This window comes from Patiria miniata, unplaced genomic scaffold, assembly GCF_015706575.1.
Source record: "Patiria miniata isolate m_02_andy unplaced genomic scaffold, ASM1570657v1 HiC_scaffold_22, whole genome shotgun sequence".
NCBI lineage: Eukaryota > Metazoa > Echinodermata > Asteroidea > Valvatida > Asterinidae > Patiria > Patiria miniata.
This window is the reverse complement of record NW_024037061.1, coordinates 8286169-8312148: the sequence shown is the minus strand read 5'-3', so window position 1 is coordinate 8312148 and position 25980 is coordinate 8286169. Positions and strand designations below refer to the sequence as shown.

At 39.9% G+C, this 25980-nt stretch overlaps 1 protein-coding gene across 2 annotated transcripts; it reads left to right on the top strand.

The window, feature by feature from the left end:
• The first annotated feature begins 74 nt into the window (after positions 1-74).
• On the top strand, positions 75-25918 carry LOC119730277 (fructose-bisphosphate aldolase C-like). Of its 2 annotated transcripts, none has more exons than XM_038203088.1 (8): positions 75-163; positions 11429-11577; positions 13025-13236; positions 16840-17058; positions 17913-17996; positions 20216-20390; positions 22387-22586; positions 23505-25918. In XM_038203088.1, the coding sequence occupies exons 2-8, from the start codon at positions 11475-11477 to the stop codon at positions 23595-23597; spliced, it is 1086 nt and encodes a 361-aa protein (XP_038059016.1). In that variant the 5' UTR covers positions 75-163; positions 11429-11474; the 3' UTR covers positions 23598-25918. The 2 variants fall into 2 exon arrangements, with proteins under 2 accessions (XP_038059016.1, XP_038059017.1); XM_038203089.1 differs by lacking the exon at positions 75-163 and adding an exon at positions 8789-8935.
• The last annotated feature ends 62 nt before the right edge of the window (positions 25919-25980 follow it).

Here is a 25980-nt window from a genome sequence, read left to right as displayed (position 1 = left end):
GGCGATTTTACTGCAAGAGTGCCTTGCGCGGCGATCACGTCTGTCCGTAAATTGTGAAGTGCGCCCTCTATTATTGAATCACCTGATTAATGCATATTCATCAGACTTCCTTTCGCACTGACGTTTCGTGTTGAGAGGATCGGAACACGACAACTTGCCCTTCGTAAGTGACTTTTTAACATTATTCAATCCTTTTTTGCTAAAATTGAAGTTTCAGATAGAAAGAATATTTCATTATGTCTTCACTGTTGTCAAGTAAATGTGGAAACATTTACAAGATAAGTGAAATTGTCTTCTTCAAACTTCTCGTCTGAACTGATTATTTTTGCGAGTGCGTACGTGCACGAGTGCAGAAATGCCGGTGCAGCCTGCAGGTACGTCAAGTTCAAAGGTCATCCACTGATCCAGATTCCATTCCTCGCTTCAATTTCTAAAAGAAGGGTAGCTATAATCTGAATTTTCTGTTAATTTGGCTTGCTGCAATGACAGTTGGATTCCTCTGTAATGAATAATGTATCTGTTTATTTTCTGTAGGATTTGTTGTTTCATGTTTGTCATGAAGTTGAACATGTTGAATGTGGAACAGTTGGACCATGACTCGTATTTTTGGACCGTTCTTGCAGTAGTCTTTGCTTGCACTTTCGTATACATATGCCCACACCCCCTATTTTTTGGTATGGGATTGTGTATGGAGAGAAAGACCATGCTGCTTTTTTGTGAGTACAGTCGTTTCCCTTTTTTTTGGAGTACATGCTTCCAGAACTGTACAAACCTTACACTACACTAGCCCCACTAGTGTGGCCGTCGGTATGCTGCGCTGAACCCAAGGCCACACACCGTGGTCTGCGCACTACTGAGGACGTTTTCATAATTTCAACAGCGAATTTCTTACATATGGTTGTATTCTACGATGTCCCAACTTTCACTTCTGGGATGCTTGGGTGTAATGATGTTCAATTTTCCAAGATATTCTTGAATCTTTCTGGAGCCCATATGCACTCGTGAAACGTCTGGTGATGGCAGCCATTTTGAATGTGACAAGAGATGACCTCAAGCTGTGACGTCGCGTTTATGCAAATTGCTTGTCGAGCGAGGGCGCGAGTTGCAAATGCGACGGCTGTTTCCTGTACCATGCATTTATCGTCTGGGGGAGGAAACAGCCGTCGCATTTGCAACTCGCGCCCTCGCTCGACAAGCAATTTGCATAAACGCGACGTCACAGCTTGAGGTCATCTCTAGCTCTTGTCACATTCAAAATGGCTGCCATCACCAGACGTTTCACGAGTGCATATGGGCTCCAGAAAGATTCAAGAATATCTTGGAAAATTGAACATCATTACACCCAAGCATCCCAGAAGTGAAAGTTGGGACATCGTAGAATACAACCATATGTAAGAAATTCGCTGTTGAAATTATGAAAACGTCCTCAGTAGTGCGCAGACCACGGTGTGTGGCCTTGGGTTCAGCGCAGCATACCGACGGCCACACTAGTGGGGCTAACACTACACTAGAAAGACCAATTGAAGTTGCTGTAGCCGAAAATTCTCAATTTTTTTCCGACCTCCAAACTCTCCTGTCCCGAAATGTTCAGCCTCAATATTTTACAAGTATTATCTTGATGTGGATTTGTACCTCTAGGGTGGGTTGAAATCCCTCAAATGTCAAACAAAACAGTGAAATTTACCAGAATTTCGTTCACCAGGATCATTGGAGTCTTGCACTCGGCCGTCTCTCATCGTTCGCTGTCGACTGAGGGCGCTTTAATTCTCTTGACCAACTACAGCGTGGCTTTCATCTCATCGAGACATTCTCAGAATGAAAGTGTAGTCTGCCCTCAGATGGAAGTCCAAAAACCAGGGAGTTGATCCTTGGCTGTATTTACACTAGACCCGTGAACGTGGTTTGTAAACTACGCCACGCTGTTGTGTATTTCCGAACTTGGCGAAATTGTCCCTCTGACTCCCTCCATTACACACAGTGGACGTTATTTTGCAAATGTAATAAGTACTCACATATGAAGCTGTCTTAAAATCTGTTTGTACACCAAAACTTGCATTTGACGAAATTTGAGGAAAATTCTGGCCCCGGTTTATGAAGTCCTGCTAGCTGCCATTTTCTCCCAAGTGACGCATGCGCATTGCGTTTTATTGTACCGTCCTTCGTATAATTCGACGGCTGTTTACTGTCGCAGCTAAAAGAGACATCGTTTTAGACAAGTTTCAAGTCCTTTCCTCTCTCACCGCACTGCACGCGGGCGCACGTGCGCCCACGTGCGTGTGCGCACACACGTACACGAGATGAGCCGAGCAGCCAATTGGGTGCGGGTTTTTTTTTCGGGGTTGCGACATGAAACAGCCGTCAATTTGTCCAAGCGACTCGTCCGGGGTCATTTGTCAGGGTCACTTGTCGGGTTCAAATGAAATTTCTACACGTTCGTATGGGTCTCTACTGATGGGCAAATTGCGTCGAAATTACACAGCCTAAACAATCCGACGGGCAAATTTAGATTTATAGGTGAGTACTCAACACCCATACGGAATTATGTATGTCGGATCGATTTCGCTAGGTTCAAAATGACACAACAACGTGGCGTTGTATACAACGTCCACGTTCACGGGTCTATATTTACACAATTCCACCGTTTTTAAAGCCAAACGGTGTCTTTTTTAAAAGAAATTGTGGGGTCACTTTTATGCTAATCAGCTCGCGTAGAAATTGTCACTTGAAATAGTTCACTGCACCCAAGACTGACTTCTTCATTCATTGTCATTAGTCTGGTGCACTATAGAGAAATGTGTTGAAAATTTGACCTTCAATGTAGTACCCGACATCCTAGATATGGCACTGTCAGTCAGCTGACAGTTGATTGATGCAGTACTGAAGAGTTGTTGGACTGGTTGTTTCAGATGTCTTTTTTCTTGTATTGCATGTTTTCAGTACCTTAACACTTACACTTACGATTTAATGGGAATAAGTATTAGGCTTCATAAGCCTTTATGACCCCATATCTCTTCCAGTACTCATCAAGCTCATGTTCGAAAGAATTTGTAGTCTTGGCATTCACAACATAACTTGGTAGATCATTCCAGGTGTTGACTACTCTCTGAGAAAAAAAAAATTTGCCTGCATCTCAGAGCTTTGTTCATCCCAGTCTTAAAGATCTTCATGTTGTGTCCTCTTGTTTCTGTTGTGTTGGAGATTTTGAAGAATCTTGATGGTTCTGTTTTGTCAAATCCATTGAGTTTTGGGACTCTCATACAGAGTATTGAGAGTCCCAAATTTTCGGACTACAGTCGTATTAACTCTTGCATCGAATGTTCGTTGAATCAAATAAGTTGTAGAGTCTTTAACATTTGAAAATTCGCCAATGAATGACCATATGGTTTTGCCTAGTTCCGGATCGCATGTGCACATGACGTAGGACCCAACTATACGCACGTTGAACGATTTTATGTGATGTATTCTGTGATGGGTTAAAGAATTTTGGTCTGTGCGTGTTCGTAATCACCTGATCCCTTTTAACCCAAACAAACTTCCCTTGCACCAGTCTCCCAGTGCGCTCTGTTTAGGTTACCTTTGGAATCTGTTGGAAGTTAATCTGCTTTTGAGAGTCAAGTGAAGGAATTGAATCATTTACCTACATGATATCAAATAACTTACAACAAATACACAACGACTTCAGACTGCAGAATGGGCCAGTGTTTGTGGCATTGTTAAAGGAAGAGTAGATCATTTGCAGCTATCCAAAAAGTAACTGACCAAATTATTGTTGAAAAGCATACTTGGTTTAAAGATAGTAACGGCACTAAACTCCCTGTGAAATTGTTCTTTCTGGCATGCTGTCATTTTGAAGAAAACAATAAAAGAAGGTCATTTCCAAAGATGGGTAAAGTGACAAATGTTTTGACAATTTCCGTTATTATTTGTTTTGTAATTTGGCGAATCCATGAATGGGTGCACGCAAGCATTGACACGACACACACGCGCGCGGTTGCTATTATTCGTCAGTTCTGGGCAGGACATTTTGAAGCTGCAATTGGCTGAATGAGAACATGTCCCGGATGCTGAATTCAGGCCCAATTTAAAACATGACTGCAACTTTTGAGTTGAAACCAAGATCCCACAATATTATTTTCTCAGAATATTCAGCATTCACAGAGCTAAAAGTTCATCAGTTTAGTTGTTTAGCGCCCGTCTTTAGATTTTGAGCATTTTTGTTGCTTCAAACGAAAAAAAATACACAAATGACAAATGGTCTACCCCCGGTACACATACCCTACCTTAAAAGGGCCAACTTAGGGCCCGTGACCATTCAGCCCCGGTATGAAAAGGGCCCCCCGGTAAGCTCGTCCCCTCCCAAGAAGTCCTCTCGTACCGTCCCAGCTACCAGCCCAGGAGCTGGTCCGGTTGCTAATCAGGAACTCCTCTATCCTGGGGTCTATTGTTTGCAAGTATTGACGCATGTAATATATCCCAAAAGAAACCCACTTGTGGTTTTCATCTCTCAGCACGAAACAATAGAACACTTTCGTCGGCACAGATCAAAAACCCCTGCCATGCGGCTTCGCGCACAATGGGACAGTAAATTACCAAGGCGTTATGGAAGGATTTTATCTTTAATCCGGTAAGTCTGCTATTGTTCTGCTCTGGACGTTCTCTGAAGGGCAATAAATTGATGCGCCTGACTGACTTCAAAACTTCTGGTCAGACAGGACCATGTACCGGACGAGACTGGGCTGAAGACCGGACTGGCTTTGGACCGGACGAGGTACCGGGGGGGGGGGGGCCTTTTCATACCAGGGCTGAATGGTCACGGTCCCTTACTCATAAAATACCATGACAAAACTTTCAAAAAGTTGGCATTTTTAAAAACTGATTCATTGACTTCCATGAATGCACTAAAAACTGACATTGATTTTGTGCCATGCAGGTTTAGATATCTTTTCCGCAGTGAAAAGTAATTAGATTTCGGGCATCATGTAAAAACTAACGTAATTGAAATGCTGGAGTTAGAATGTTTTTATGCACAAGTAAATGCAGTTTTTAGATTTAGCTTTGAGAACAGTCCACCAGATGACTTGCGTGTAGTGCAATCCAGTGACCAGAATTAGAAGCTTGTACTGTCTTACTCACGCGCATGCTGCAGTATACCTTTACTGGTACATGTACACGTATGTCTAGTCCTAAAATTTGGGACTCTCAATACTGTGTATGAGAGTCCCAAAACTTAAGGTATTGAAAACATGCAAAACAAGAAAGTAGACTGGCACCTAAAACAACCAGTCCAACACAGCTTCAGTACTGCATCAATCAACCATGTCAAAAGAATTTAAGAAACATGTGGCATGAAGCGGGAACTAGTCTCAGTTTACTACACATTTTTCCATAGTCAAGCCACCAGACTATTGACACTGAATGAAGAGGTCAGTCTTTTCAAATAGTTGGACCACGGTTGGACATGTACCAGTCTAGTATTTAGCCCCATTTTGAAATCACTTGACTTACCTCTCATGTGCAAAATATTGAAGAAAAGTCTCCTTTAAAAATTGAATTCAGTCTGCAAACTTGGTTGGTGAAATACTGAGGACATTTCTTTGCTCCAGTGGAATTTTCAGAGAAATTTGCTGGCTAAACTGTGAGTAAAGTGGGCCTGATTTAGTTTTGCATGTTTCAGAGCACTCCAGAGCCCTGTCTGACGTATGTCATGTCTGCCAACCAAAACATTACACGTTAGTGAGCTGCTTGTAGTGCAGATATAATGTCAACTACACTTTGCCAAACATGGTTGTAATTATTTTTTTCAGTGATCAGCTCATTATAAACTCGCTGCAAAAAAAATCAGAGACAATGTGCACAGTAATACAATATGGTTGCAACTGCAATTTATTTTTTCAATATTTGTTTTCTTCGGCCGAGCAACCAAACTTCAGAGGCACAAAAAAATATGAGAATCATAGAAATCAAAAGGGCATCGCGATGAAGTTAGGCCATGATACATGTGAGTGATATAACATGATATGAGATTGATATCATATATCTTGATGCTTAACAGTGTAAAGGATACATGTAGGACGATATGGATTCCAGACATAGCATGGAAGTCAGATGAAGTGCATGTACGTCTACACTGTCTGCATGAACATGTACATTAACTTAAGTGCAAGAAAATTAAAACCTGCATTTCCTATTACCCCACCCAATCCATAAAATCATGCAGAATTTAATAAAAATTATTAGAAAAAAAAAGAGGAACAAAAACTTATGGTGCTGTCCCATTTTTCCCACCCTAGTTTTAGTGGAAATTAAAAAAAACCATATATTTTCTGCAATTTGGTCAGTAAAGCTGTCTTGATGCATCATGCAGTGAAGCCTTTAAACAGTGAAGCAAAGGCAGACTGAATAGTTGATTCGCATGTTAACTTTTAAAATATGTACACCCCCCCCAAAAAAAAGTGAATTAAAAAATGAAACCCACCCGATTTCTTTTTCAACCTAATAGAAACACGATATATGTGTGCTTGGCCTAGTAATGGTTGAAGACATGTATTACGTTCACAGTTTAAACTATAGTGAGGGCTCATTAGGAAAGAATTGTTGTGTTTTTTTTAACTGAAATGGACTACCCTCGGTGATATACAAATAAAACAAATAAACTTAAGTTGAAGGTTAGCTTAAGTCACACTCTGTAACTTAGTATGCCCTGCATTCATAAATTCTCCATTTTAAAATTTAAAATTATTATTTATAGGCCTAACTGGTTGTATGGTTTTGGTTTTCTGCACACTGATATTTTTCTGTACAAGCGCTTTTTTTTTTATCAAAGAATTAGGACCTTAGAAATTGTGTTTTAAAATCATAACCATCACACATCCTATAAATTCAGAATTCAAAATATCTAATTTGGGTTCTGACGTTTTATCAACATTTGCCTTTTAGAATGTTTAATTAACAGAACAGATGTTCGTACATGAATTTCATGTTGTTGGGCTGGAAGTATTGCACACAAATGGCGATCTGCACAAAATAACTGTTTCACTTGTGTAAAAACAATTTTGTGAATTTAATATTTGATGTACAGGCTGCAGCTGTTTCAGCCATAGCGAGGCTTCTGGCAATGTTTAACCAAATATCAGAAAACGTATCAGTATGGCATTTTTGACATACTTCTCTTCGTGGAAAAGTGAATTCATGCTATGAAACTTAGTGACATTATCGCAGTTATCATTTTAAAGGGAATATACAACATTTGCAAACATCGAAAAATAAAACTACCAAGTTTTTGTGAAATACCTTAATAGGATGTTGGTAAATGACAGTCTTAAGCATCCTGTAAAATTATGGCGCCTGGTATACTGTCATTTTGAAGAAAAGTGGTATTTTTGTATCAATTTCCAACGCTGATCGGCCGATCAGCGTTGGAAACAACTGGCTTTTTTTTCAAATACTGGCCCCAATTGACCATTGCACTTGTTTGCAATCGATTACAAACCTATGAACGGGTACGAGCCAGCTAGACTGGTTCCCTGACCTTACAATTCCCCAATGTATGTAAACTGCTCTGTTTCTTCTTATATGGAGTCAGGGAACCCGACTACAGGAAAATGATCGTTTTTCTTGGTTTTTATAGCATTTTCGAACCCAAAACCTCCAAAAAGTCAGTGTAACTATATTTGCTTTATATTTCCAACCCCCCAATTCCATCCATTTCTGAAAATTACAGCAAAAGCAAATGATGTATATTCCCTTTAAAGTAACTAAAATTTTAATTTTTTAGTTTTTATGTATCAGTTTTTCAATTTGCATGTAAGTTTTGTGCATGTCCATGTACATGTACATGCACTACATACACATTCAATGACATGAATGTGTCGCATTGTTGAAAGAAAAACGTATCTAGGCTAGTAATCTATGCATTTGACAGGTCTTCACAATATACATGTACCTGCTCAATGTACAGTGTACGGTACATGTACATTTTGTACATGTACATGGTGCCGTACAGGTAGTGATGCCATACGTGTACATGTACATGTACATGTACATGTACAGGTAGATGTCTCATGTGTATGTAATCTATATGCGTTCATCTATTGAGATTCCAGGCATCAGTCTACTGCCCTTCAATAAGGTCAAGTTATGTACTGCATTAAAGGGACTCTCAAAACCTTTAGGAAGCAGAAAGACATTTATATTATCACTTCTATACATATTTAAAAAATACAAAATTTGATGTTCATGCTAAATTTCTTATCATGCAGTGAGTGTGATAATTCCTTGGTTCTGACTATTAAATGTGTGCTTTGTATTACGAGCATTAGGAGGGAGTAATAATATCAAAATCTGTTCAATTCTTTTTAGAAATTTATTTATGGTACAGTATACTGTACTAGGCTTTGCAGAGCAATTTGTTGCTCAGTTTGTATGTATATTTATTTGGCCCTCTATTCTCTATTGTGTTTCTTTGGAGGGTATTCAATTAAACAATTACCCTAAAAGTAAAACCTTGGAAACGGACAACATGACCTCTTTACCCACGCATCCGTTCTGCATGCATTGCCCTGGCATATGACTCTGCAATATTCTTCTACCTACTTGTTTCCCTAACACACTGTCCCATTGGCCAACTGAAGGCTGTCACTGTTTGCTGAGTAAAGGTTGATGTAATTAAGCCTGAATATGATTGGCTGCCTGCAGGGGCGTGGCAGGGTTTGGGCCAGGAAATCATGAATATTCATGGGATATCCTCACAGCTGGGGGCTCTGTGTACCAGCACATGGTACCATTCTCAACAGTAAGACTACATTGTGCGTGTTTATTCAACCCTGTTGCAAACGTGGCACAGTGTGTATTTTGAAGGCAAGGACACACTTTTGTAGTTGTACTCTGTGCCAGGAAATCCTGACAATTTTTCTGATTAAGCTGTTCAGTCTTTTGGGTAAGTCTTCTACTTCCTGGTATAACGCAGCTCACCTGTATATTATTGATCAAAATTTAAAGTAACCCATTTAAAAATCCAGTCAAGTTTTTGAAGTTGAGAACCATTTTACAATAAATGTATACTGCGAAACTGCAACTTAATTATTGTGTAATTTTTGTCAAACTATGTACAAATAAGGTATTGCCAAAGATATCTATTTTGAAAATTATGAATTTAAAAACGACACATTGAAAGGGATTTCGGTTTTCTTGTAAACTGCCATATTTAGTTTGGTTTTAGTTGTGCCTATTTCCCTGTGTTTATTACAGTTTTGTTAACTGTACGTAATCTACAATAACCCATGCTCTCTAGTAGGTATTTTTATATAATGTTAACCTGTTATACTTGTCAGGAGTTATCCTGTATCTTCTGAAATCCAACAAGGAAGTAAACATTTAGAGCAATGTTTTCCCACTTCCACACAGCTTTTACCAGATACAATATTTAGTATTAAATACAAATTTTGAATCGGTGAAATTCATGCAAAACCGACCACTGCCTGTCAGTAGAATTAGAATTTATTCATTTGGGATTTAAAATTTCTGTCATTAAAAGATCCATTTAAAATACAGAGAATGAAAATTATTAGATGGAAATGTAAACTTCATGTGCACGATGCAGAGTCATGCAGGGTGGGTTATTCCAGTAGAGACAAGCATGGCAAATGTTGTCCACCGCGTGGTTATTTAATTTACTTTAAACTGCGTGGTTATTTCAGAGAAGAGATTTTGGTTATGCGTTGCTGGTACAGTACCTGCATATCTGTCTGTCTGTGCGCTGGGTACCTGTACATGTATCTGACCATTAATCTTGTCTGTTTCCTGTTGTCAGACCAGCATTGTGTTTTCAGGATTTCATTTGTCTCTGACAATATTTATTTCGCACTTGCTGTTCATGGATGAGTTGGAATACTGACTCGATCCGACAGGGTCAGAAATAGTCTATGTAATAGACCCATGGCTAATGCCATGGGTCTGTGATATGTGAGCAGATTCGCTGATTAATTAGGCAAGACCCCGCCTCTTGAATTCCTAGATTTTGACCAATCAGCAGGCGCTTTCTATATCGGGTCTTCGGTCATTCACCCGTTGCGCGTCATAGACAATGGATTAAAAAGCCCTGCGTGCAGGCTGCGTCACGCGCTCTGTTATCATGTTACGCGATAACGCGCCCGGCTGTTGTTGCATTACAAAACACTGCATGCGAATTGACCAATTAAAACGTTTAGTCCTGATTTGGGAATGAAATGACGTCACGATTTAGTAAAGTCGACTCTGATTGGCTGAGGCACGAGATCGGATAAATCTGCATGCTTTTATATATCAGACGTTAGACAGGAGTCTGGGCTCCGTGGATAAAGGGTGATACTCAGACTAGGTCAGAAACCGGTCAGGACTGGTTCTCACACTGATGAACTCTGAACTTTGAACTGGTCAACTTGATGTTAGTATATTTTGTTTGACACATTCCCACTGCGCAAAGTTGAAAAGTCTGCCAGTTAGACTACAAGGGCAGGAAGAATTGGAACAGAACATTAATAATTATACACGTAATAATAATGTGAATTTATAAAGCGCACATATCCACCATTATTGGTGCTCAAGGCGCTACATCATTATTACCCTGCTCATTGGGTCAATGAAACATTCCAAATACCTTCTCGGCTGCCTGGGAAATATACAGCTCCATGCTGCCATGTCGGCGCAAAGCAGCTAAAATCAACCACAGTAACAATTTCTGCCCTCACAGGTACCCATTACTCCTGGGTGGGGAGAAGCAATGAGTGACAAAGTGCCTTGCCCAAGGGCACATGTACCACGATCCCAGGCTGGACTCAAACCCACAACCTGCAGAATTACCCACAGAGTATGAGTTCAGTGCTCCAGACCATGAGGCCACGGCACTGCTCTCTATACACCGATACTGACCGGTTAGCACAGAACCACAAGTCGAAGTCATTTGAAGCCATATTGGGAAGACCACATCGGTGTTCTAAAAAGGACAACTTGCCGTATTAGATCTGTTTTCACTTTTTGTCTGTGACGGTTCACAGTGTTTCAAGCGTAGTGGTTCACTATGAACAACGCAGTTCACTTTTTACAACATTTGCAAATAATAATCATGACACAAACTTGTCTTTCTTTTTAGATTATCACAATACGTACGTACGTGATCAAAAAGTGTCAAATCCTGATACAGTGCATATGTACATGTACTATGTAGAACGTTCGTATATCGGCGGCCATATTTGGAAAACCAGGGGCGAAATGGTCAAAAAGCAACATCAGTTAATATATGGTGTAATGGACATACGCTATCCAGTCAATATAGAGATCAGTGATCGCAACCGATAAAATTTCAAAACCTACAAGGCCATTGCCTATCCATTTGTGAGGTCAAGCCGCTTGCCTATTGATGAAACTCTGTCTTTTTTCATCTCCCCCTACACAGATTCTTCTTATAATCTTGGAAGGAAGACGTATACCAAGCCATCACCATGTCACAATACCTGACTATTGAGCAGAAGGCTGAGCTGGTGGATACAGCCAACAAGATCGTGGCTCCTGGAAAGGGCATCCTGGCTGCTGATGAGAGTACAGGTAAGCTTGATGACAAAATGTGTACAGTCGAGTCTCGTTAATACAAACTCGTTGGGACCTAGCCAAATTGTTTGTTATATCAGAGTTTTGTATTAAGAGGAACATCAGTCCCATTCATTGTGCACGTCAATGCACAGTCGGGACTAAGGCGTTTGTTATAACCAGAATTTTGTATTAACAGAGTTTGTACTAACGAGATGCGACTGTATTTGAAAATGCAGTGAATCCATAGAAACACTGTACAGCAACAGAGATCTGTATGTACATCCATTGAGGTGTGCATTGCGCGTATTGTTCCCATGCGCTAAAGAGTTGGGTCAAACAATCTATTGGAATTTGGGTCCATGGTTTATGCAGTAGAAGATTAACAGTGGGCAACTTCGAACCCGCCCTTTCCGGATGCACAGCAGAACCTTGGTATACGGTTCTCTACACCAGGACTACATGTTGAAATATGACCATGAACATCACAGGAGTTATACAGTTTAAAATTATTATTATCATCCCTATAAAACACACAAATAGTTCTCAGGAATACCTAACATGGTCCAACACAACTCAACTTGCCAAGTTGTTGGGCACCTGACAATATACAAATATAACATGGTTTGAGGGTGAACAGTCGATATTCGCTCCCCGAGGTATTGGGAATTGACAAATTCGGGGAAACTTGTCTTGTACAGCTCACCACAAGAATATTGTTGCTCAACTTCAATTACTAGTTCAGTTCGTTTGCAATATAATACAGTAACTACAGTTGTAAATACAGTTGTTTGTGTACAACTTTCTCTGGTCAGGAGACATCTTTACACGGTCTACATGTATAAATTTTCTCCAGTACGGCATCATTGAGCTCTGGAAATTAACATTTACGCGAACCGTGCAACCATGCATCTCTCCTGGGCGATGTTCGCGCGTGCGTACTGCACACGTGCGACAGTTCCTCGATTGCTCTGTAAAGCGCATGCGTAGTAGACTGTCCCACGGGCAACCCGTACGACAGTCTACTACGCATGCGTATTTACCATGTGCGTGAATCCTCGCGCGCGCGTTTGGTGAACAGCAAGAATAACATCTGGCACGTGATGGTGAATTGACCAGTGAGAGTTCGGCTCTCGATCATGAATATGTATGAGGTATAGTAATGTAAATTGACTGGCATGCTCAATCCAACAGAATCCAACTATGCCTTATTTTTCTGTTTTGCTGCTGGATCCAACAGATTACAACTTAGCGTTATTTACCAGCACCCAACAGAATCCGACTCTGAATGTTTTCAGTTGCCTGCTGAATCCAACAGATTTCAACAGGAATATACACAAGGGGTTTACTGCTCAATCCAACAGGACCCAACGGAAATGTAAAATAGTTGGATGGAGCAGAATTAGGGTTAAAGTAAAACCAGACTTTATGGATGGACTACATTTTCTACATTCTCCATTTCCAGGCACCATGGGTAAGCGTCTGGCCAACATCGGCGTGGAGAACACGGACGAGAACCGTCGTCTGTACCGTCAGCTCCTGTTCACCACCGACCCAGCCATCGGCAAGAACATCAGCGGAGTCATCCTCTTCCACGAGACGCTGTATCAGAAGGCCGATGATGGAACGCCATTCGTTGACCTCATTAAACAGAAGGGCATTATCCCTGGCATCAAGGTATTCCCCATGTTTATTTTGAGCAAATTTGACAAGAATTTTTTGGCCTGATTAACCCTCCTGTTGTTTGATCAGTCACAGACAGTCAAAATCATCTTCCACTTCCCAGACTAGTAAAAAACAGTCGGATCACATTCGTGTAAACACTGTGACTTGTCAAGTTCCATCAACAGACAAATATGTAACTGGAACAAATGTAGGTACAGCTGGCATATCAATCACCTCCAATCAAAGCATGGCCAAATCAAATTAACTAGGGAATTTGTAACTGTTCAAAACAGTCTCTTGATTTATTTTGGACTGCTGTGATGGCCAGAAAGAGAATTGTTGGGTTTTTTTAAATCTAATTTGTGATAATTCACTTATAACCTTTTGACTTGTGTGAAAAACTGTAGTGACGGATTATTTTCTTGACAGCAATAGTAATTAAAAGATTTGAGGGGAAAAGCTGTTTTCATGTTGGAAAAAAATGGTTCTTGTATTTTTTGTATTTGATGCAACTCAAATGGAATTTGCAAAAACCATTTGGTATTGCTGAATTTGTTTCTGTAACATATGCAGATCTTTCCTTCATTCTTAAAAAGAGCTTGTATGATTCACGTTTCATTACAGGGAAAGTGATAATTTTTTTATAGAAATCAGGTTACAATCATGACCATTGCTTAAAATTTGTCACATCTGATACACAGATGAAAAGAATGAAATGAAATATATGAATTGTAGAAAAGACGAATAAATTCAAAAAAATACACAGTCCAAGCTCTTTTTGTGTGTTTAAATATATGAATTTTAAATTTTCCCTGGACTTTCCTTGCCTAGAGCACATTCATTAGGCTATTATACCTTAATAATGACACTTAATAAGGCCCAAGAAAACTAAAAGTTGTGCTTCAGGTTACCCTTCCTACCCTATTTTGTCAGCCCCTACCCTAATTGGTTTTTTTTGGGGGGGGGGGAAAGTAGGGCTGAGTCAATTCGAATAATTGAATATTCGAATATTCGACCTTCCAATCGATCGAATATTCGGTTATTTGGTCATTCCAAATTCCCTCAAAAGCAAAAATATGCCATACAGGTACATGTAGTCAACGTACGTGCGCACATCAGCATGCCATGCATGATTTCTTCACAGGTAAATCAGGTATTTGACAACAATCAGTTGTTCTTCAGTCGTCAGTAATTTAAAGATTAACAATAACCAGAGAAGCTAGAGTGAAGGATTCCTTGTTTGCATGGGGGACGTATTAAGCCGTGAACCCCAAACACGGCGGGTGGCGTCAGCTATTGTGACTCTCCGACCCTTAACTCGCAAACAGGAACCGAGCATAACTATTACTGGAAGCTTCTTGAAGTCTACAAAACGGTGTACTTCCTAGTCACAGTATTGAGGATAAAAAATCACTTTTATAATAATAACTCGCACTTATGTCACCAAGAATTGAGGAAATGATTTTATATCATTTTAAATAAACTTATTCTCAACAACCAAAAACTCCAAGAAAAAAACCTATGATATTTAATGTCTTTATTCAATGAAATATGGGTCTTTGAATTGTAAATGCATATTTAAGTTTATGCAAATAATGGGCGTGGGCGCGGCATACACACGCCCCAGCTTGACACGTGCAAAGCAGTATTTCCTTGTTTGCCCACAGGGGATGTATTATAAGCTGTGTACCCAAAACACGAAGGGTGACATTTCAGCCAAAAAAAAAAAAATCGCCAGCCGAGCTCCGGCGGGCGCATTGTTGGCGGGCTAATTAGGGCACAGGTGCGCTGACCCGGTTCTTTTGTCTGGCTAAGTGCGTGCTCTGGAGATAACTTTCTAACAAATAGGCCACTAAAAGGTTTGGATATTCCAACTTGCAACATTTTGATACATTTTGTCTAGCTGTGGTTTTCTATGCTGGGAATCAGGGGTACGGTGCGGTGAGTTGACCGCAAAGTCTGTCTGGCGAAATAAATGAGAGCTCTTTTGAGTTTGAAATCCTCTCTGTTGTCTGCCCTTTTTCTTGCGTTTTGCTCGACTTGGAGGACATAAGCCAGAGGTTCCCGCTATTATTACAGAAAGTATAATTGCTGAACTAGTTTTTGAAGTGTTTATGTATGTTTTATTTGTGCAAATATTGGGTGCAATTAGCAGACTAACCCAGCGAACAAAGCTGACGGACAGCGAACGAAAATGTGTTCGATAAAAGGGTGCTCTGATCAGTTGAGAGAACTAGATTATTTTGTACATGTACATGTATATAATTACGGAGGCATTGAGGCGAACATCTAACAGCCATAATAAATTTACCCCTAAAAGTAAACAAGAAATTCTTTTAGAAAAATCCCAGAGTCCGTAACGTAAATGAACCAAGGTTTTCAAAACGTTTTAATGTAATGTTGGGGCTCATGACAAGTTTTCTACAACACCGCCACGTGCTGTGGGCAGCATACTGCGTGCAAGGCGATTCCCTATAACCACGTGCATTCGACACGATTGAACAGGCGATGGAAAACTTTGGGGGGAATTGGCTTCGCTGTATCAGTGTATAATGTACCGCTTCTTGTGCGACCAGTACGTCCTCAAAATAAGTACATGAAAACGGAAAATACAAAGGCCCACACAGAAAAAAGAAATCAAGTTCTTTGCATGAGATTGCAGAGGTCTTCTACATCGATGTTGGCATGCCATTTTCGCGATGTCAATAGCCGATCCAGTAAGCCCCTCCCACTGCGCACGTGGGGAAATTAACACGTGCTCCTCTCCAATTAATGCCACGCTGCATTTTCCTATGCTGCACACATGTACATGTAACACCAACGCGCGGGGAAACTTGCCAGGATCGCATCGGGGAAAACAGCGGCGGTTTTCTTTTGAAAGTAGGGATTGTAAGTAGGACAACAACAAACAAAAATACGGACAACGGAAACGTTACTACTCATGCTAGAAGTTTGATATGAAAAGGTGTCAGGAAGTGTTTTGTGAAGACATGAAAGACAAAATGTCTTGTTTATCTTGTCGGAAGCATCAGCGATTGGTGTTGCAGTCCGGCGTTAAAAAAATGGGTTGGCTTTACTGCAAGTGCAAGCACTCCCAAAGCAGAAGTAATAATTATATGTATGGCATTATTGCTTGGCATATATACAAGCTACTTTTATGGGGTTTTTTGCAGTAACTTGAAACTTAACTTTGAGAATTCACTTTTGTTGTTAAAAAAAAAAGTTTTTTCCACTTTTTTATGTCATTGCATATCACCACCGAATATTCTTATTCGAAAATAAATATTCGAATATTCGATTATCGATCGAGTAACCGAATATTCGAATATTCGGCACAGCCCTAGGGAAAAGGAAGGGAAAAACTGAAAAATTATCAATTATTTACCCTTGACTACACGCAGACACCTCCAAAATGATCGTACACAAAACAAATTGCCTCCCCTCCCCCCCCCCCCAAAAAAAATCCCTACCTACCTACCCTATTTTCAAATGCCATGTATTCGGGAGCCAACATCTTTTTTTTTTTTGCCTAATGACACGGATGTCTTCCAGTAGTCAAAACTATGAGAAATGACAACTTTTGACCAATTATTAACCTGTTCCAAACCCTAACAGGTTGACAAGGGTGTGGTTCCCTTGGCCGGATTCAACGCAGGTGAATGCACCACCCAGGGAATGGATGACTTGGGCGCACGCTGTGCCAAGTACTACCAAGATGGAGCACGCTTTGCTAAGTGGCGCTGCGTCTTGAAGATTACTGACTTGACTCCATCGGATGCGGCTATGAGAGAGAACGCTCACATCTTGGCTCGCTACGCTAGCATCTGCCAACAGGTAGGATGGATTGAAGGAGTGATGTATTATACAGAAACTTAAATTGTAAAGGAGCTTTTTTGAGAGAATGCTCTCATTTGGGCTCGAAAACGGATTTACCATGAAAATGGATTTACCATAAAAATGCATTATGGGCTTGAAAATGCATTGACCATGAAATAATAGTTGGAAAAATCGTTGAAAAGTACAATTTAAATGTTCACATAACTATACCTGGCAATATTGCTTACAAGCGAAGGAGTTTTGGGGTGCAAAATTTTGGTCCCCAAAATTAAAACCGTTGAAGCGCTCATTTTAGTTAACCAATGTATTTTTCAACGCGTGTGTAGCAGGATTGTTAGGTGTGTTAGTGTTAAACTGGAGCAGGACCTGATAGTATCACTTAGTGCATGGATTGTCGCGTACATTTATGAAGTGCTGGCCACTATTTTTGCGAAAGCTTGGCTCAAAATTTGATGCTTGAAATACGATCTGGTACACGGTACCCTGTGGAGACATGTGCATAATAGGGAACAAAAGATTGTATACGTCTCCACAGGGCAATTTCTATAGGTGAATACGTCTTCACCAGGTTATCACGAAATAGAGATACGGATTTTACTCAAAATTTAGGAATTTCCATGGTGTGTTGCTCCGTCGCAAATTGAAGTCGGAATTTCAGCCCAGAAAATTAATTCTGGTAAAAATAGGAGCATTTTGAAACTACACTTTCAAACTCTAAAATTTTAGTACACAAGAACAAAGAAATGACTCCACAAGGATACAAATTCCAGTATGTATACATGTATCAACAAGGACAAGGTCTAACACGTGATTCTACCCTTGTTGACTGGTGTTTTTGTTCCTCATTGCAGAATGGTCTGGTTCCGATTGTTGAGCCGGAGGTTCTCTCGGATGGGTCTCACAACCTGGCAAGATGCCAGTTTGTCACAGAGAAGGTCAGTTCCCGTATGTCTGGTATCCGGACTTCATCCATCTAGTCCTGTATGGACAGATAATGAAGAACGTCCATTCTGTTACAAATAACTGATTATTTTTTGTTGTACAAAGAAAATTGCCTTAAGCACATTTCAAACTTTTCACTTTTTGAAATAGCATAGATTTTCTCTACTTACTGTAAGCTACCCAGCTATCTATTAGAGAGTGGCTCCAGAAATGCGCTTATGAAGCCTATTATTTTACATGGGTGTATTCTCTTGTGAGGTGTGTGGTTCTTTATAAGAACTTAATGTTTTGAACAACATACTTTGTTCATTGTAAGGAGTACAGTTCGTAAAGTATGTCACAAGCCAAGACGGCTAATCAGGCTGGTGTTTATCCCCGGTTTCCTTGGCATGCAACAACTGAGAACATTTGTTAATACCCAGGTTATTAATACCCAGCTAATGCCCAGGGACACAACAGGATTCGAACCCCTGACCCTCTGATCTTGAGTCACAAACCCTAACCACTCGGCCACACTCTGCATCATTTGGAGGGACTGCTCGCAAAGAGATAATCAAGGGGCACACACTGATCCACAGTCATGGTCATTTTTTGTGTACAGGACCTGAAGGTGTCATTGTATTTCTTACGGTAATCCTTGGTGCTGTCCCAAGGCTCTGATTGATAATTACACTGTGGTCCACAGTCATGGTATACTATTATTTATGGACCTATGTAGGTCCACGAGAGCTTGAAGATGTCATTATATTTTTTGTGGTTGTCCTACATGCTGTCCCATATGTACAAGGCTCTGATTGATAATTACATTGTTGTCCTCAATCATGGTTCTGTTATATTTGGACCTGTATAGGTCCGACAGGGCCTGGAGGTGTCATTGTATTTCTTGTGGTTATCCTAGGTGCTGTCCCATGCCTACAAGCTCTGATTGATAATTACATTGTTGTCCTAGTCATGGTACTCTGTTATATATGAGCCTGCATAGGTCTGACAGGGCCTGGAGGGTGTCATTGTATTTCTTGTGGTTATCCTAGGTGCTGTCTCATGCCTACAAGCTCTGATTGATTATTACATTGTTGTCCTAGTCATGGTACTGTTATATTTGGGCCTGTATAGGTCCGACAGGGCTTGGAGGTGTCATTGTATTTCTTGTGGTTATCCTAGGTGCTGTCCCATGCCTACAAGCTCTGATTGATAATTACATTGTTGTCCTAGTCATGGTACTCTGTTATATATGAGCCTGCATAGGTCTGACAGGGCCTGGAGGGTGTCATTGTATTTCTTGTGGTTATCCTAGGTGCCGTCCCACGCCTACAAGCTCTGATTAATAATTACATTGTTGTCCACAGTCATGGTACTCTGTTATATATGGACCAGTATAGGTCCAACAGGGCTTGGAGGTGTCATATTTCTTGTGGTTATCCTAGGTGCTGTCCCACGCCTGCAAGCTCTGATTAATAATTACATTGTTGTCCACAGTCATGGTACTCTGTTATATTTGGGCCTGTATAGGTCCAACAGGGCTTGGAGGTGTCATTGTATTTCTTGTGGTTATCCTAGGTGCTGTCCCACTCCTACAAGCTCTGATATAATTACATTGTTGTCCACAGTAACGGTAGCGTTATATTTGGACCTGTAAAGGTCCAACAGGGCCTGGAGGTCTCATTGTATTTCTTGTGGTTATCCTAGGAGCTGTCCCACGCCTACAAGCTCTGATTGATTATTACATTGTTGTCCACAGTCATGGTACTCTGTTATATATGGACCTGTATAGGTCAAGCAGGGCCTGGAGGTGTCATTGTATTTCTTGTGGTTATCCTAGGTGCTGTCCCACGCCTACAAGCTCTGATTTATAATTACATTGTTGTCCACAGTCATGGTACCGTTATATTTGGACCTGTAAAGGTCCAACAGGGCCTGGAGGTCTCATTGTATTTCTTGTGGTTATCCTAGGTGCTGTCCCACGCCTACAAGCTCTGATTGATAAATACATTGTTGTCCACAGTCATGGTACCGTTATATTTGGACCTGTAAAGGTCCAACAGGGCCTGGAGGTCTCATTGTATTTCTTGTGGTTATCCTAGGTGCTGTCCCACGCCTGCAAGCTCTAATTGATTATTACATTGTTGTCCACAGTCATGGTTCTGTTATATTTGGGCCTGCATAGGTCCAACAGGGGCTGGAGGTGTCATAGTATTTCTTGTGGTTATCCTAGGTGCTGTCCTACTGCTACAGGGCTCTGAATGATAATCACGTCTTCTTGGAGGGCACTCTACTCAAACCTAACATGGTGATGCCTGGCCAGAGCTGCCCGGTCAAATACACCCCGGAGCAAGTTGGACAGGCCACCGTGATCACTCTGCAGAGGACTGTACCACCAGCCATGCCAGGTAAATAGAACTGGTCAATAGTTAATTGGTCAAATATACCCCTATAGAAGTTGGACAGGCCACCGTAAACACACTGCAGAGAACTGCATAGCTGCCAACTGTTAAGAATTTTTCGTAATTATTACGAATTGTTTGTTAAATTACGAAAATACGATTTGCCACTAAAATATTACGAATTTCCTATTTTCTACCTAACAAAGAAAAAAATACTTGTAAAGTAATGGATGGACTGGTGACAAGTCTAATAAGAATGCAGTCAAGCACCTGATAGACATCAATGCAGTGTGCTCAGTGGAGTACTTGAGGACCAGACTAAAAATATTTTTCAATGGTGTGTCATTTGTGTGCATCTCGTGGATGTGTGGTTGTGTGTACTGCATGTGAGTACTTTTCAGTGACGATCGTGAGCACATTTGGTCGCTTATTGCCGGGATGAGACCCATCAGTGCGAGATTTTAATCATGGAATTTAATAAGAGTATGGTTGGAATAATTGGTAATAGAGTTTGTCACAACGTCCAGAAAAGATAAATCAGCATGTGTTTGCAAGGTATGTTGGCGGGATATTTCTATTGCATACGGTGGCCCTAAATCATTGTGTGTAAAAACACGATACGATTACGAACTCGAAACTCCACATCGATAGCATGCATCTAAAAAAAAAATATGCGCACGTTATTATTGTTATTATTTATTTGACTTCAACAAACAAATACAGACATTAAAACAAAATTAATTTAAAAAAATTAATAAAATAAAAAAATTTAATTTTTTTTATTTTTTATTTAAATTATCTCTTGGCCTACAGTACATTATTATTCACAACAAGAAGGGTATGCACATGTATGTGTACATGTAAACCATGTACCTGTACTCGATGTTGGTAAGCTTTTGATAAAACAAGCAGTTGAAAATGACTGCGCGGGTTGATTACTAATTGGGATTTTGAAAAGTTGGCAGCTATGGAACTGTACCACCACCCATGCCAGGTAAAGAGAACTGATCAATAGGTCATTGGTCATAGTTTGTAGGTGAAATATACACCTGAAGTAGTAAGAAATGCCACTATATCCCCCACCTTGCTAGGTATTATATAACGGATCCATTAGAGGTCATATAATGTGGTAGGTTTGTGTTTTATTGCAGCAGGTGAATTTCAAAATAATAAGCAGGTTCTTATAAAGGGCACATATCCTAAACAAAGCTAGATCAGGGCGCTTGACAACAAAAAAATAATAAAGTAACGAGCTCTGAATAGTTATGTCTTCAAAGGTTTCCGGAATGTTGTCACTGAGTCAGACTGGCTGATTTCTTGAGGGAGCTTGTTCCACAGGTGGGCGCCAGAATAACCAAAGGCGCCCTGGCCGATCGATTTGTTACGGATGGGTGTAGTAAATCTGCATGGTCATCCTAGTCCTTGTCAAATATGGAATTAATGTAACTCTCAGTTCAAAAGCAAATTTGAAATTAGGCATTTTAAAGCAGAAGCATTTTTTGCAGGCATGCAGCGTTTCCTGGGATTAGCTAATTTCCTCATTTATCACTTCACACTGAAAAACAAAACCGAGATAAAGTGTTGTAAAACATGGAAATTCCTCATTTTTGTTGCTTCCCAGTTGCATGCCTGTATGCGAAAATCAAGAGTAAAGTCACATTGCTTTGTTTTACAGTCGACTCTCATTAGTACAAACACTGTTAATACAAATTCTGGTTATAGCTAACACAAAGCCTTGTTCCCGACTGCGTTTATGTGCACAATGAACTGGACCGATGTTCCTCTTAATACAAAATTGGGATATAACCAACAATTTAGTTAGGTACGAATGAATATGTGTTAACGAGAGTCGACTGTATTTTGAACCCGAGCAGTGCCCGGTGTCTAAGACAAGGAAGCACCATCACATTTGGACATGAATTACACCCTCATTTTTATCCTAGGTAGTTTTGCGTCTCTTCTGAAGTAGGTAAAGCTCCATTTTGTTTGTTGTTTTTCATAGGCGTGACGTTCCTGTCTGGTGGGCAATCTGAGGAGGAAGCATCACTCCACCTGAACGCCATCAATGCTTGCCCAGGCAAGAAACCCTGGGCTCTGACCTTCTCCTACGGCCGTGCTCTCCAAGCCAGCGTGCTGCAGGCCTGGAAGGGCAAACCTGAGAATGTCAAGGCGGCACAGGATGAGCTGCTCAGACGAGCTCAGGTCAGGCATGAACTATGTAGCTCATAGTATACAAATATTGAATGCTTCGAGTGGTGTAGTAAAACTAGCCTCCCGAGGTGATCCATGAAGCATTCTATTTTTCCTGAGGCGAAGCCGAGGGAATATAGAATAAGCCTTTTCTGAGTTCCAACTGCGCGCATTCGTAACCTGTGACAACGCACATTGTTTGTCTCAAATGCCCTTTGACAGTACCCACAATGCACAAACAGCCTTTTTGTAAAGTCAGTGGCGCGATGATGTCAAAGGCCATTTCAGACAAACAATGCGCGTTGTCACAGGTTATGAATGCGCAGTTGGAACTCCGAAAAGGCTTATGCTCCATGGATCACCGAGGGAGGCTAGTTTTACTACACCACGAGATAAAGCAGTCAATATTTGTTTTATAACACCTCACCCACAGATTCTGCTTGATTTTAAGCGATAACTGATTAATTTATTCTGAATACAATTAAAATTTACTTCTTTTTGAATGCAAAATTCGTTGAAAATTTACTTGCACTTTTCCAAACTGTCATTTCACAATATGTTTGAACCCAGCTCTGTAGCGCTAATGCTTGGGAACAATACGCGCAACGCACAATGCGCATAGTACCTTGGTTGCTATGGGTATAGTACCTTGGTTACTACAGGTCTAGTACTTTTGGCCGTGCACAGCAAGATGGCAAAAAAGGTAATGCCACGTGACTCGCTTTCGGCCAATCAAGATACAGAATCATTATATATATTTATTATATATTATTTTACAGAATCTGTGGGTTATTAAAGTGTTATAATCCTATTTATAACACCTATTTATAACAGGGTTTTGATGGTCTAAGGACTGCTATGTAACACAGTTTATGGATTTTGGGTGAATTCAGGAACCTTTACGCTTAATTGATGTTTTTTTGTCTTCAGGCTAATGGCGCAGCCAGCCAGGGCAAGTATGGCGGCGGAGCCACGGGTGCTGCAGGGGGCAAGTCGCTGTTCGTAGCCGACCACCAATACTAAACAGCGCCCTCACGTTGTGAGCCTCAGTCAAAAAAACACCATCGCACCACCAGACGGAAACAAGTAACGCTAAAGTGTGCATTTCTGGACCGAGTAATCCCATAAAGACAGTCAAGGTATGAACATCTCAGTTTAAATATTCATCTCGTATTTCACGATGCAGGGTTTTGATTGGCTAAAAAAGAACGAATGTCTGTTTGAAGTGCACCTTTAATGTGATCTTGTCTTTCTGTATTTCTTCTTTGAGTAATAAGGATCATTGAAAATAATTGTCGTGATTAGCATCGTATGATCAAAATAGTTTAGGATGTGGTTGAAATAGCCCCCTCGTGTGGTGAGCTTCATAACCTAAATTATAATGTATAAGCCAAATACTGAACAATCATAGTGTAACAAAAAGCTTTACATTCAGATTGTGTTCATAGAATAGCACTCCTTGTGTGGGAAACTTCTACCATTCATTTGTGTTGGAAATATTCCCCTTGTTTGGTTAGCTTAAAACATATGCAGTGGTCAAGATTGTGTCGTTAGGGATTGAAAAAAAATTAGTATGGACATACAGGAAAAATAAACTGACTATGATACATGTATATGTGAGGCGCTCAGGCAAAATGAGACAGAACTGGGCAGAGCTTGATACGAGGGTTTGCTAGTGTTCGAGAACAGAATAAAATTCTCCTTACAATAGTGTTCGTGCGCTTCAATTGGACATTCTGTTGACGAGTTATGGCTGTTTTGATGATTACATATTGACAAGTCAAACAAGTAACATATTATGGAAAAAAACCATCAAACTTTCAAGTTTTGTATTCCAGAAAATGAAAGATGCCAATTCTTTTTCCTTAAAAACAATTTAATTCCATACAGTTTCTTTCAAATATCTATTGTAAACATATCAAAGATTACAAATATCAATAAATCTTAAAATCGAGGGGGGAAATAATCACCCCGATTAAGTATTTTGCATATTTTCTCTACTACGACCTGTGCCTTCTCATTTTGCAGGAACGCTTCACAAATTAAAAAAAAGTCAGAAGTTTTTGAAAGATACGTCATTTTGTTTAGAACTCCTTGTGAATTATAAAGATATTTGGAATTTCAAAGAACAACTTATCAAATACAATAAAAGCAAGATTTTGATTCCAGCAACTGGGATTTTGCTGTACAGTATTTCAACAATTTAGCAGGAAAATTCATCATCTTCTCACTGCCATTTTGAAATATAGAAACAAATTTAACCTGATGAAACTTTTGTCAGATGCGGAGCCCTGACATAGTGTACAGTTTGTCTCTCATGCAGATGTGGTGTTAAGTTGGCTCCCAAATTACGACAGTTATTTGAAGGATTACGAACTTTGTGGTTACCTGTGTATGTGCCAATACATAAGGTGTAAATTCTGCTTATCTGCAGGATTTATATCTATTTCAAAGCAACAATTCTTAATTGTCTCACTTCAAAACTAGCGACAAAGTTTCAATATTCTCCAGTACCTTTAGTTATTGATCTATCATCAAATTGCTGCTTAGCTTAACGCTCAGAATATTATCTTTGATTACCAAAGGTGTTTACAGTAACTTTGATGGTAGTACCAGATTTCTTAAATATAATCAGGTCTTCTCTTGACAAAGTCATTATTATAGCTCGGCTGAGATACATGCAAAATTGTGCATTCTTTTAGAGTGATCTATCTTCAAATGTATCGATCTCAATAGAAACCATACTAGAGTGCTGTGGTGTTGCTGATATTAATTGTGGATAAAAGTTTTCCCAAATTAGACAGTCTACTATAATGTTTCCGTCTTAAAACGATAGATGATTAATATGCCCAAAACCTTGAAAAATCAATGTGTGACATCAGTTGTGGTAGACTAAAAATATATCGCAATAATCTGGAAGTACTAATGAAGCCATTTATCATAGATTTGTATAAAATTTTGTATAGATATTTCCACTGAAATTCTTTCTTTCTATAAAGAAATGATTGGTTTTATAATCTGAGGCAGAAAAATGGAGTGGAACTATTGTCAGTTTTGATTCTGAAATTTGCAGGCGTGAAGAAAAATGAAAATTGTCAAACACAATCTGTACAGGAGAAAAATACTGCCAATTACATATCATTGTAATAAGTCAAGATCTGTTTGGCTCATTTTCTTCTTGCACATGCTACAAAATTATTAGTCTTATTTTTTCACTATTTTTCATTTCTTCCATACTTAATTTGTGCTCTATCGAACTCCATTACAGCTTGCATGTGGAATGTTTATAGCTATTGTATTTTGCACGAGACAGCAAATAAATACAAAGAACCATTAGTCGAGAAGTTTGTCTTTGTTTTCCATTTTCTTTATTGAAAATATAAAAATAGTCAACAAATTTGATTTT